Consider the following 14,442-nt stretch of genomic DNA (forward strand, 5'->3'; position numbering starts at 1 on the left):
TCCACAACATAAATTTATCATAAGAATACATTATCATCCTATGGAGTGCTATTTGTGACATGGTGCTCCCAAGAATTCAGTTTATACTCCATGGTATGCTGAAGAACAGTGCTGTAATTTCGAACCTGGGTTTATAAGTAGGTGTCTATATTCAATGTCAAGCAACTGCACCATAGAGGGTAATCTGAGAGCAAAGGATACATGTGAATTCATAAACTCCTAATTGTCATGGTGTTCTTTGTTTAGTTTGCTCCTGATAGATTACCTCTGTTATGCATGCTGGTGTTGGGAGGCTATTTTGTCTGCCCTGCATGAAACAACTTCTATAGAAAGCATTGTGAAATAAATCAGGCAGGATTTTTAAATTGCATGTTACTGTGAAAAGAATAAAAGCGGCAGTAAAACCTGGAATTATTTCAGAATGGGCTGCAAGGAGATTCTGATTACTAAAGAAAAACAATCATCATTGGGAGGAGGGTGGGTTGGAGAGGAAGCATAGAAATAGCGGTACACCAGGTAGCTTAGGGAAAGCTTTTAAGCAAAATAACCCCACAGGAAATATTTGATGCTTTGTCATTGTCTTGTTTTACAGCTTTAAAGAACTAAATTGCATGGTAGGGAGAAAGAAGTTACGGGATAAATTTAGGATCCAGGTTCTCTTTAAGACATAGCAGCAGACTAGTTCTAGCAGTATACTAGATCATCTGCTTTATCTTCATAGAAGAGCCCCCCAGCTTTCTTGTTATCGCTTATTCTATACTGCAGAGAAATTCCTTGAATGTTTGGGATTGTTTTGGAAATTGTTGAACCAGAAGACATCTGTGGTTAGTTTTGTCCAGTATCCTGGCACTAGAAGTGGTTAATGTTAGTTCCTTTAAAACAATATTCAAAGAAGGAAAAGGGGCACAGCATGGAAGAGTATGAAAACATTGTTCCGTTCTTTCAAAGAAGACAGAAGGGAAGCAGAAGCAGTAGTAAAGAGGTGCTTTGTTTGGGAAAAAGTGAGCTGAAGATTTAAGAGAAGGTGAAGCAGCCTGGCTTGTTTAGCTTAGCAGACGGAGTTGAATGATGGTGATATTGTCATACTTATTTACACAGGACAAAGAGCAGGAAAGAACAGCACCATAAGAAATGGGTATAAGTTGACTGTAACGAAGATGGCCTGTGAATTAGGAAAAGCAAAAAGGAAAAGCAAAAAGTTTCCAAGCAAATAGAGAGAGTATCAGAAGAGCTTTCCAGTGGGAGCAAAATAACCTAGCAAGTGTTATGGCAGAGCCTTGACCCTTTGTGCGTGAGACTACGCAATGTAGCTGCATTCGCTAACAGGAGACTGGACTTAACGTCCCAGGAGATCCCTTCTAGGCCTAATTATTTGAAGCTTGTTTTCCCCATTTTTCTCTGTACATTGCTTTCATATCCATCTCTTAGTGTGTAAATAGTTGCTGTATGGTAATGCTTGGTGTTTGAGAACTGTTTTATTTTTCCCTTAGATAGGTACGGGTGCATGTTCTGAATATACATGCATAAATATGTATCGGAAACCAAAATACTATGAAAATAAATGATAAATGTAGACTTTGTGGTTGTTTCCCCCTCTCCCCCCCCACCCCCCCTTACATGTCAGTACAGGTTTATTATTTAGCTTTTAATTACCTCATTGTGCACGTTAAGGTTGAATCACACGATGATTTTCCCTTAATTTGTCTTACTAACCTTCTGCCTCTGTTGTCAGTTGCTTTTTGTGGAAAAAGTTAAGGTTCCTGCTGCCTCGCCCTTAAATTCACACATGCTGATCTGGCTTCTGGACTCCTGTGCGAAATCTTCAATAAACTTTTTTCCTAACAGTTGTTCTACTTTCTTCTTCCTACATCTTATAATTTTCTTTGACACCTATCTTGTAGATCACCCATATTTTGTGGGAGTACAATTCCACCCAGAGTTTTCCTCAAGGCCTATGAAACCTTCACCTCCGTACCTTGGGCTGTTGCTAGCGGCAACTGGGACACTCAATGCATACTTGCAACGTGGATGTAAATTGTCTCCAAGGTAATCTTTCTTTCTTACTTTCTTGCAGTTTGATGGTCACATTTTTGTCCAAACTAGCCCATCCTTCAATTTAGAAGTCCATAAGAGGAAAAGGAGTTATTCATGTATTGATTTACTTGCTCCTCTGCATGCCTAACGTAAACCCTGGTGTAAAAGTATCTGTAAGCACTAAGCACAGTTCCTGACTTCCTCCTTTTCAGAGGCTATTAGAGCTAAAGCCAGATCCATACGTTACAACCAAAAGGAAGTAAAAAACCTGTAGTCAATTCATGTGAAGTTAGTTGCCTCCTATGTTAACTTTCATTAGCAGTAGTTCCACAGGGAAAGAGATTTCCTAGAGGGTGAAATAATGGAGTGAAATTCTTACCTAGTTGTATTTGAATGATGACAGTAACAAAAATGAAAAACACTGATTTTATTTTGCAGTAGCTAAATAATTAATACCATCTAGCAGAGATGGGCCTGAAACAAAACAGTTGGGATATCTTTAGACTTATGGAAGGGTTTGGATCTAGACCAAAACTATGTGGTTCAGCCAAACTAAAATACTTTGTCTTGGTTCCCTTGGACACGGAGTTTTTGGTTTGTGGAATGTAGCAGTAGTTTTTAGCCAGTGTTAACTCATTCTTGTTTATTTGAATGATACTAATAACAGTTACAATTTCATTACAATAACAATAATAAAGAGGTCAGAGGGCAGCCTAGGGTACAATAACAAAAATGAAAAAAAAAAACCTAAAAAAAATAATCACAGGATGACTGAATAATAACAAAACAGATCTAAGCCTGGCTTACTGGCTTTTCGTCTAAACAAGGCACCAAACTTACTCATTTTGGTTGGGTTTTTCTGGTTGGGTTTTTTTTGAGTGTTGCTTTATATTCTTAAAATTAAGTCCTTTTCTTAAGTGAGAAATAGAAATTTTATTCAGGTTTCAGTAGTAATGGAAAATAGCCAAGCCAGACCAGATTAATCTATTTTGGTACCCTTCTCCTTATGGGTATCAGTTGTCTTTCATAAATGCACTTCATCTTCGCTCTCTCTAGCCAATTTTGCAATGATGTAGATACAGAGAGAATCTCTCAAACCAGGACATCTGCAAACTACAGCTTGATTGAAATACTTCTCTTACCTTAGCCTTTCATTGTTATTAGCGGTCATAACATTATTTACCTTTTAAAATTTGTGCCAGTGCGTTACACAGGTCAAATTTTTATGGTGCTTGGGCAGGAAGGAGAGTCTTCAAGCACAAAGATCTTCAGTGTTTTCCTCTTGTGGACACTCTCTGTCTCCCAGTTCATCTTGTTTCCCAGGTCCCAATGTCCTTTCTTTTACTCCTTCCTCCCATGACTATACCTATTCATGTCTCTGAGCTAAAGAAAAATTACTTTTTTTAAATGAGTGATCTGCATGTGTCCCACTACTTTAAATTTACATCCCTTAGTATTACAGCAAATGTTTTCTAACCTTGACTTTTAAGTTTCAGCAATTACTGAATGTGCTGCACGTACATTTATTTAAATTAATATATAATCAGTAAAAAAGTATAGCCAAGTATCTTTTTCTTCATGCTCATACAATAAACTCCAACCAACACTTAAACATTTAGCAAAGACAAAAATCCATTGCCCAAAACTTTATATATAAAAAATACAAATTTTACCATTTACCTGGTTACACACCAATCAAGCAAACCCCTCTGTCTTGAGAAAGAGCACTGGAATAGAAAAACATTTTGAGGTGAAAAGAGGAGCATTTTGCAGGGAAGAACGTTGAGGAGGGAATTTCAGTGCTAAGTAGATCACACCCACTCATATTAACATATCCACCTGCTGAGTGGAAAGGATTTCCAATTTAAACCTTTAAACCCCAGAATGCTAGTGATTTCATTGAACAGTAAAGCTGAAGTTTGTCATAAGAAGACTGAAACAAATCTGAGGAGGGGGTTTTCTGCACACCTCATCCAGCACTGCCTACGTGAGTTGTAGTCATGCCGTTGACTAGAGCAAACACGTAACCTGTGGAGGCCAGCAACTTGAGCAGATTACCTATACTAGGCTATTAAAAACACTAAAAAGAGAGTTAATGATGAAGTCCTGAGACAAAAGGAAATACATATTTCAGCGTAAGATTCTTAACAGGAAATCATTACCCCAAAACATTTAACAGCCCCATAATTAGGATGCAATTTTAGAACATCTGACACCTGGACAGAAGCCCTAGCTTCAAAGCAAAGCAAACAGTAAACGTAAAGATGTGTCACACCTCCCAGGAGAGTGCCCTAAATAAATAAAAGTGAATAAACCTTCTCTTAAATTTTTGTGAGGCCTAGTCTGGTAGACAGTCTGAGAATGCTTACACATAGGCATGAGCATACCTAGCTTGAGACTGGAATGCATCCTCTGGGGTAAACTTAGTTCCCAGGAGCTTTGGTGTGTACAGAGGCAGTTAAGAACTGAGCAAATGATTGGAGTAACTCAGTGATGAGTTATTTCTTAGTTACCCGAAGTGGTAGTTCAGCATCTAAGTTCCCTTCGTGGTTTCAGCCTCTCGTGCTTTACAGCATGAGTGCCCAACCATCAGACAAAGCCATGCACTTCATTTCCTTGTGAATGCTTTTAAATCATGACCTTTTCAAAATCTTTCAATGGAAATACTGAAGTCACCAGTTCATAAGGAGCTGAGGAAGGTGAGAGGCTGCCAGTTTACATATTTGCTTTTAAAGGACAGAGAGCACGAGAAGCACAGGAGATGCCTGCTTTTCAAGAGAAACCAAAAGATTTTAATAGAAAACCAGTGGATTAAGAGAAGAACTTCAGATGTAGTGTTGGCTTCTACTGAGTCTTACAGAATTTCACTTGGAGAAAATAATAAAAACTGGCTTATCTTTGGGAACAGTGTCATATGGATTGCAAAACCACTGATGTATGATAAAACCATGTTTGTTTGTTTGTTTGTTTGTTTTCCCAGAGCAAGTTTAGCATCAACAGGTTTTACTTCTTCTTTCTCCTCAACCAACATCTTTATTAATGGCCTGCAAGAGTAGACCACAGTGTATTAATGATATTTGCAAATAATATAATTCAAAGAGGAGCTGAAAGTGCTATTCATGACAAAGAAATAACATAAAAAGATATAGAGAATTTAGAAACCTGAGCTGAAAATAATGAAATATTGTGTTTCTTTGGAGGAGGAGAGTAACAGGCTAAAGATAAATAATTTAAACGCAAATGTCCAGTAGATGGGAGGAAATGTAGGAAGTGAGAGATGTTGCTAGGTAAGAAAGTGTGGGCAACTGAGACTGCTGCCAAAAGAAATCTTTGCAAGTCATTAGTGAATGTGTTAATGGAAGGCACCAATCCAATGCCATCTAGTCAGAGTAATCTGTTAAGTTCTGGGCAGGTTATTAGTAAAAGATGACTTAGGAGTTGCATTCAGAGACAAGGAACAGAAGTGGCCAGAGGACAGAAGGAGCGGTGCATCAAGAAAAAAACCTCAGAAAGCTTGTCCCTATGATGCTTACTGCACTAACATGGTCCAGCTGTGTCCCAAACCAGCTGTGTTGGGCAGGTTTGCGCAAGAACCTATAAACAGGACAGTAAACAGCCTGTGTGGTGTCTTCTGGTGTATGAGGGACAAAGGAGATATGGGCAGGGCTATCTCTGATATCCCTTGGACGTTGTTCCTAACCAATAACACATCTGGTACAGCATCGTATTTCTGCCATTGGCCAAATCCAGCCCTCAGAGCTCTTACAGAAAATGACAAAAAAAGTTTTAAAGGAAATCCCTTTTTGGCCATAGTGATACTTAGTGATGAACTTTGTCATGGTTAATTATGGCAGTTACTTTGTCATTTTAATGTTAGATGTTTACAGTGAAGACTTCGGAGCTAGTCACCCCAAGTCTTTTTCTGTAGTGTCTAAGTTAATATGCACTTCAAAGGAGCCAAATAGCTCATACTAATGGTTGAGTGGATCAGAAGCATTATGCTCTACAAGTGCCTTTTTCTCTCCATTGACTGTAAGAAGCTGGTGGCAGCTATCTCAGATGAGTATGTCTAAAGCTATATGAATTGAATCCCATGCACTCAGTTATGTGAGTGCAAATGTCTGGCAGGTTGGAACTGGGGAGTCTTAGGTATGTGGTGAGGGATTCTTTAATGAAATGATGTTTCATGGAAGCACAGGATCATATAACGATGGGGATTATAATAAATATGTTGATTTTTATAATCATATAATGATCATAAAAAATGCACTGAGAAATATGGGTGACTGCAATTATAACCATTGCACAATCAAATATGCATTTATTTTAAATAATGTTTTAATTACTATAATAATTTTAATCATTCAGCTTTATGTGGGGAGAATAAATAATAATAATTGACAGGTTGCTTTTTGCTAGGTTCTCAAAAGCTATAACAATTGTTTTAAACAGCCACAGCCTGCACTAAATGGAATTACATTTATCTTTAATTTGCATTGAAGAAGAAATGCATTTAGCTTGGCTCCTGCCTTTGCAGGGAATAACATTACTGTAACAGTTGTTTAAATTGCTTACATTTCTGGAAAAGGACTTTTTTTTTTCTTAATGATACATTAAAAAAGGATGAAAAAAGCCCCTCTGAAACTGTGTCAAATCCTTTGTTTTTAAAGAATGTTGATCTGGGTTTTCCAAATGAAACAAACCCCATTTTACAGTTGCTCTTGTTTCTTAATAAAAGCGTTGAAAGCAGGTCGTTTGGTGCTTTTGAGCAGCTGTTTGAGAAATACAGGTTTAAAATTGATCTTGAGTCTTAATTCTAGTGGTTTTGTGAGGTAATGTATTCCAGCTTCATGCTGTGTGGCCCCAGCTATCAGGTGCCTTCTGTACCATACCAATAGGGAATCTTCTCATCTTGCCTCCTTCCCTGCTTTAGACTGATGCACAGCAGAGGCACGATGACGCCTCTGTCAGTAGAACAGAGAGATCTGAAAAGGGCATGAATTTGGAAATAATGGAGCACATGCAGGGGAAAGCTCTTTTTATTGCTTACGTCTTGAGAAGACAGGCATCTGAGGATAAGTGAACTTTAAAACAAACCAAAACCCCATAATGTAATTTCTCAACAGAGGATATTTTCCTTGCTCCAGTCTGGAAATATGTTGCAGTTCACTGCAAAGTGAAATACCAGCTATGTACTGGGTAATAGTTCACTTTGCAGTGAATATATTTCCATTAACTACAGGTAGATTATGTGTAAGGATCAAAGTGACCAAAATTCTTCATCTTGAAGACTGAAGTGACTGACTAGATGCAGTGACACTGCATACTCTTGAGTTTTGTTCTGTTTTTCTCTTGGCCACATTTTTATACTTCAGGTCCCATGAAAAAAAAAGAGATGGAATAGAACCACCATGGTGGCCTTACATCTGCTCACTAGCTCCTTTTTGTTGGAGACCAGTGTTGTGGGAATGGTTACAAACAAGATTAAGTGGGTGTCAGGTTCCTGCCCAAGATAATTACTAATTAATTGGTACACAAACTGGGAGAAAACTTGCCGAAGGAAATGTAAGCATATTTTTTCAGTTAAAGGCTTAATGTGAAAAAGGATTTCATGAAGGAAAAGCCAGGCTTATTGGATTTTCCACCATTTTCATAGCCAGCACATTTAAGTAATGTTACATAATGTTAGCAACTGTGAGCACAAAATATCCACTTGGTTTTTGTGTTTAATATCTGTGTAGCAGCTCAGTGTAATTTGGAAGGAAGTACACATTTATGCCAAAGAGAGGTGATGACTCATTTGCGGTTAATACCACCTGGAGTTTTTCTTCAGATTACTTATCAGTTGAGTACAGTTCATATCACAGTAAATCTTACAAACTGGACATCAGCACTGGTTTGAAGCTGTAGCACCCAGATGCAGATACGCCAAGATTCGTGAGTACCTGTTCGCTTTCAAGTCCACTGGCAACTTAATTCTTGGAGAAGTTCAGGTTTCCTTGGAGCCCAAGTTGTTGCTAACACGATGCCACCGCTTCTGGGGTGCTTATATCATCCAAGCAGCTGAAACTGTGAGACTGACAGTTACCTGAGTCTGAAACCCATGGGCTGACCGTTACCTGGATATTTCCTCTACCTTTCTTGCCACTGTGGCCTGCCTGTTAGAAATAAAACTGACTTACAGCCAGCAGGACAGCCTTAAAGTAGGGGAGAACTTGAGGTGCTACTGCAAAACAGTCAAAAATGCGGTGGAGTCAAACCTTGTGCTGAATTGGGCAGCGTGGAAACAGGAACAAAATTGTCACCAGCCGAATAAGCGTTTTAGCCTCTGGGCTAGTGGCTATCCAAATGACGCTCAGCTTCCACAAGCTGGCAACAGGCCTGAGAAGCTGGGGTGGTAAGTCAGTGAAGTGACGGAAGCAGCCAGCGTTGTGTGACTGCGTCTGTGGGCAAATGCCTCTAAACCCCATGTCACTGAGTTGGGGGAGGACCCATGATGAGAGTGCTGGGTGGGGATCAGCGCCTAACTGTCTTCAAGAGAGGAAGCTGGGCAGTTCTCCACTCACCTCATTGGCCCCTGAGCATTTTTACTTAAGTATCTGTCTCCTGTAGAGTGTTGTATATGGAGCTCTAGCATATGGTTTTGGGCTGTGACTGCCACTGGGCAGCAGAGACCATAAAAAAATGTTCTCTGAAGACTTTGGGCTTAAACTGATGAGATTATGCAGCTCTCCGCAATCGCAGTTTTACCCTCTGTTCTATGGACAATTTTTGGTATTTTGCTGTGATGTGAAAATGCAAAACTGTTTTAATAATACTGAATTTTTATTCCATGTTTCCATGGGTACTTTCAGAAAGAAGTAAGTACAACCTTGGCGATGTTGTGTTTGTCTGTGTGCATCTGGCATGCTTGATCGTACTGTTAACAACACTTTCCTCACTTGAACTGTGTAATTGTTTGCCAGCTGGTGAAATGATCCAATTGAGCATTTCTCGCTAGCCTGATACGACACATTCTTTATAAGAAACGCAGCAGCAACATGCATGTCATGCGAAGAAAGGGCAGAATGCTGTAGGCAAAGTCTTAATGTTAGAAAAGTCGGAGTATCTGTGCTGTCTTGTACAGAATTTGGTACAGTGATTTGCTGTAACTGTGGGAGGCTTTCCGAACAGAGGTAGAAATTAAATGAGATGACTGTTGGTGCCACTCCTCCTGTCCCGCTCTATTAAATGGCTGTGATTTTTAGGTGGTTTTTTTTTTTTGCAAAGAAGAGAGGGTGAAATTCAGGCTACAAAGCAGCACTCAGTAACAAGCACCGGTATAATTGAGCGCAGTTTGTTCACTGTTCCACATTGCAGTCCAGATCAAAGCTCTCCAGCTGCGGGGTTACGTAGTTCCCCTTGAAACACCACACAGCAGGCGGTCACTGCGGATCAACTGCTAAGGCTGCGTCCGGGTGGGCCACGGGCTGGTTATGGGCTTGATGTCTCAGTGGGAGATCACGCCCACAGCAGGGGAGCCTGATGTGACCGAGGTCCTGTTGGTTGGAGGATGAAGGTGTATGCGATGAGAGAGATGTGACAAGAGGGGCGTACAGTGGCTGGAGTAGAGTTGGTACCCAAGGCTGGCACTGCCGTACCCACACAAATGAGATCTGAGATTCCCACCTGTGCTGTGTTAATCATGACCTGCGCTCTGATATATCACAGAACTGGCCGCTCAAACGTACTTGTCAGTTCCCTGGGCTCCCTGTGCTGCCTTCTGATCTTGGGAAATTCAAGTATCTGGAAAACAGCCCGTAGAAGTGAAGTGTAGCAGGGGGAGGTTGAGGCTGGAGGTTCTTCTGAAGGGGTGCACTTAGAGTTAAGATAAACCTGGAGACCTGGTAATTGTCACAACTGACTGAAAATGTGGTTTGTAGGCACTTCTTTCTCTTAGTCGCTATGGTGATTCCTGTCCTTCACTGTTTACTTGTTCTGGCCACTTACAAACGGTCACTTGCATGGCAGTTTGTTCTGTGAAAACCAGTCCACTTCTCTAAGAAAACAGCAGAAGAGAATGAAACCTCAGGAGAAACTGTGAGGATACTGCTTGGTGCAATGAAAATTATTTATGTTGTGATTGGAAGAGCAAGAATTGTAATTTAAGCATAAATTGAAGCATTCTGAGTAAATAAAGTTGTCTTAACTTTTTCTTTGATCAAAACAGTCATTTTCTTTATCATAAAGGAGAAATTCCTTTTAGCCTTGCTCTAAATACCTGTTATTCTCCATAGTTTTAATCACGGTTGCAGGCACACAGCACCAGCAAACTGCAGAACGAATGTACGGGAGCCAAGCAGAAAAAAAAAAAAAAAGGAACATACTGTTTATATGGTGGAATATTTTTTCTCATCAGTTCTTAGACTCCAAACTTAAGCCTATTCCTGTAGAGAAAGATGTTCTAAAATACCAAAATTGAGCATGAGCTTAAAGTAGTTTTCTGGAAATGGGTTGCATTTGAGGAAAGTGTTTGTCATATGCATCATCTAGGTTGGAGGGTTTGAAATACAGTATTTTAGATTCTTCTGACTGTGTAATGCTTTTAACAGTGACAGCTACAGTGACCTCAGCGATGACAGCTCTCCAGAGAAAGGGTTCTCTAATTCAGAAATGAGCTGAAATGATTGCATGAGATCACAGAAATGGATGATGCTACTGAGGTAAACAGAGTCATTTTGATACTGCATTATGACACTTATTTCTTCTAGACTTGAAACAGGAGACAAAGTTATCTTGATTCTCCATTTTGTTTCAAATCCCATCTGAGAGCTTATGTTTTCTTCCTTGCCTGCAGCACTTAATTGTTTTCCTCTTCTGCTGCTTAACTCTACAATTGTTGTATTAAAGTCTGCTAAGTGTTTTGGATGCAGCTTATATGTAGGATGCTGTACAAAATCAAGTTGTGTTAGTGTTTGAAGATACAATGAAAACGCATTTTTAAATTATGTTTTCCTTTTTTTTGTTGCTTTGGTTTGCAAGTTTGGATCGCTTTGAGTACACCATGTTGATGTGGCTTTTCGTTTTGCATTAATATTCACCTGTAATTGCATTTGATGCATTGATACCACAAAGACATCCCAAGATAAATACTTGGATTTAATCTGCAGAGTGATAGAGATACAAACAAGTTTTATAAAATTGTAACTTTGTTTGCCATAGGCTTTGCCAAAGTGATGTTGGATTGGTTGTTTTTTCACCTGTAAACACGGTAGCCATAGATTTCCTTACAGTTCGGAGGTGATACTTCCTGTGAGACACCCGATCTCTGCAGGATCTGGGTTTGAATCTTAGTCTTTATTTTCCCTACACAGACTCAACAGAGTTGTGGCTGGTATGGTACTCTGATATATGTATACATTCATGCTTTTCAGGATTTCTGAGCACTTCTGTAAGCAGGACACAACTTTCCCCTCTGATTTTATTCCTCTCACATGGTGTAGTCACTAAGCAGCTGTGCCAAGCAGATGATTAAGGCTGTGTATGAATGATGCATTTCTGCCTGATGGGCTCCTGATTAAAATACTGTCATGAGATGCTGGAAATTAGAGTTTAGTCCCTAGCCACAGCATGGGTTTCTTGTGTGATTTTTTATTTATTTCTTTTTTCTTCTCATGTACCACATGTTAAAGATAATAATACATCCCCAAATCATGAGAGTGGAGAACAGACTGTTAAATGATTTCATGACCTGGTGCATGCAAATACAATCCTGATCCATGTCCTAGAGTGACAAAATGTTCCTTTTCACTCTTGCCTGGATCCTTCCCACCTCCAAATATCATGGTTCTGTTTCTTGACGCCAACACATAGTACAGGACAGCCCCTTTTGCTTTGACCTTGCTTTCCTCAATAGCATTTATGAATGATAATTATCTGTTTATCATTACAGATGTGACTTTTTCAGTGCTTGGATGAATGTACTTTTGTGATGCTTTTAAGTAATTATCAGTAACAAAAGCAAGCTGATTTTGTTTGAACATGTCACTAGTGGATGCCAGTTGTATCCAACAGAATTACTCTAGAAAGGATTAAATAACTAATTCCATATATAAAAGAAGGATAGAAGCATTGACTCATTTATTTTTATCTCAGGGTTAATTCTACTTGTTAATCAGAGCTGGATACACATGTAGACTATATATAGCTTTGTGGTTTTGCTTTATGCTGTTTGACCTAGATGAAATGCATCTACTTGTAGTATTTACCATAGGACTATGAAGTCAGTCAATGGATTTGAGAGAAACTGACATACACATGAAATAAACAGTTACAGAAGAAATATTTTTAATAATTCATTTTTTCCCATTTAATTTAAATTTTTTCCTTCCCCTCCTTCTTTTTATGTTACAGAAAGTTGGGAACAGGACAATACCGAATAGAAGAAAGTAGAAGTAGAAGCTGGTTACGGTCCTCATAGTGTCTCCTCCTATACTGTTTTCAATAATTCTCTTTACAAACGGCAGTTTTACTGTTCTGTATAAATGCTGTTTCTCTTAAAAAATGACAAAATGGTTGTGTACCTTAGCTGTTAATCATTATTGTTCTTGTCCTATAGTTCAGAATGATCTCAGGTGAATATATATTAATTCACTAGTTCACAACTGTTCTTGATTTGAAGGAAGATTTGATTGTTTTCAGTTCGCCTTAGAACAGGAAGATAAAATGTGTTAGTTCCTGTGAATAAGAGGGAATGCATTAAAAAATTTAAGGGGAAGTTGTCTTATCCATGAGCAGAAGAGAGCTGTTTCAGGTTTGTTTCCCTATTAAGCTTGTTGTATATATATTTTTTTTTTTACTTTTTTGCTGTTCAAAATGTACAAATGAGAAATTGTTGCTGTATTTCAGCTCTTTGTGATTATAATAATTGATGTTGGATACACATCTTTTCACTTTGCTTTTATAAGTGATTTCACTTTACAAAAGTTCAGGTCTGTTTGCTCTATTTCTCCTGAAAGTCTGGTAATACTGAATGTAATTCTGACCTACAAAATTACAGGAGTGATACTAGAAGGTGGTTTTGTATTTGTATTTGTATTTTGTAAGAGAGAAAGTAAATACACTTATATGTTAAAATGTAATTTGAAGACTTGTATGAAAGTTGTAGAAGAACCAGTCATTGACCTGGAGCTTTAGCTGGGCTCTAGCCGTGCAACACTCAGTTAATGTCAATAAATGAGTATAAAGGTGAATTGAGGTTCACCCTTGTTTTCCCTCATCCGGTGAGCACTGGATCCACTTCATGGTCGTGGCACTCATTCCCCAGTAGAATAGAATGATTAGAAGAATAGAACAGAACCTGGACCTGAGCTATGTAACTGATGGCCTCCGAATGCCTGGGACACCCTTTCCTCTAAAGAAAACTTCTAAATTGTGAGCTTTGTATTTCATTTTGGTTTTGGGCAAAGTGACTTTTTTAATTCATCAAAAGGTAAATATCTGAACAAAAATTGAAAGCACCACGTCCCATATTACAGCTTAGTAGAACAATACATTTGAGACTTTGCATTGCTTTAGAAAATCTCAGGTTACACAGCCAATTTATCTCTTCACTAGAAAAAAAGCTTTAATGCTAATGAAATATAAAATGTATGCCTATGGCAGTGTTTTTCTAAAGTGGTCTGCAAATACGTGCCTTAGAAATAACAGATATTGACAGAATTGGTGTCACTGTTTGTCTTCCCCAGTGAAAGACACTGGCCACTGGTTTGTGAGAGGTGAAGCATTTCCTAAGATTGTCTCTAATGTGCAAATGTATTTTCAAATATATTGAATTATGTTACTCAGATGTGTTTAGATGCTTTGTTAAAAGAATCATAGTGCCAGTTGTGAACTGTGGTGTCAAGGAGGGAATTTTTCATTTAGTCATGTCGGAGTTGCATTGTCTGTGAGAAGCTGCGATTTATCAAAAAAAAAATGAGGGGACGAAAAGACATACAGCCTGGAGTGAAACTGGAAACAGCACCTTAATGTCCCAGCGTCCTTATCAATCCTCTTCCTGCTTACTGTGCTACAAAAAGCATTATCCTGGAGATAAACACATCACTGTCACAAGGGATCCACCTCCCACTTGAGCTGACAGAAGCAGCAGCGTGCCATTTCCAAAATTGAAGAAGGCAAATGAGCCTTTTCCAGCCAAATCCCGGGCTGCATTAGGAGGGTTGCCACCAGATTGAGGGGGGTAATCCTTCCCCTCTATTCAGTCCTGGTGAAACCACATGTGGAGTGCTGTGTCCAGTTCTGGACTGCCCAGTACAGGAGAGACATGGGCATACTGGAGGGAATCCAGCAAAGGGCCACTAAGGTGATTAAAGGACTGGAGCATCCCTGTGGTGAGGAAAGGCTGAGAGTGTACTGGTTCTGGCTGGG

The 14,442-nt window shown here is 39.1% G+C and overlaps 1 protein-coding gene across 1 annotated transcript in view; it reads left to right on the forward strand.

The window, feature by feature from the left end:
- The window catches only part of CTPS2 (CTP synthase 2), a 77,903-nt gene extending 64,045 nt beyond the window's left edge, over window positions 1–13,858 (forward strand). The window contains exons 17-19 of the mRNA XM_074159617.1: window positions 1,902–2,046; window positions 10,626–10,736; window positions 12,427–13,858. Of these exons, the coding sequence (XP_074015718.1) occupies window positions 1,902–2,046; window positions 10,626–10,695 (215 nt within the window). The 3' untranslated portion in view covers window positions 10,696–10,736; window positions 12,427–13,858. The remainder of the gene's footprint in view (window positions 1–1,901; window positions 2,047–10,625; window positions 10,737–12,426) is intronic.
- The last annotated feature ends 584 nt before the right edge of the window (window positions 13,859–14,442 follow it).

This window comes from Numenius arquata, chromosome 1 (genome assembly GCF_964106895.1).
Source record: "Numenius arquata chromosome 1, bNumArq3.hap1.1, whole genome shotgun sequence".
NCBI lineage: Eukaryota > Metazoa > Chordata > Aves > Charadriiformes > Scolopacidae > Numenius > Numenius arquata.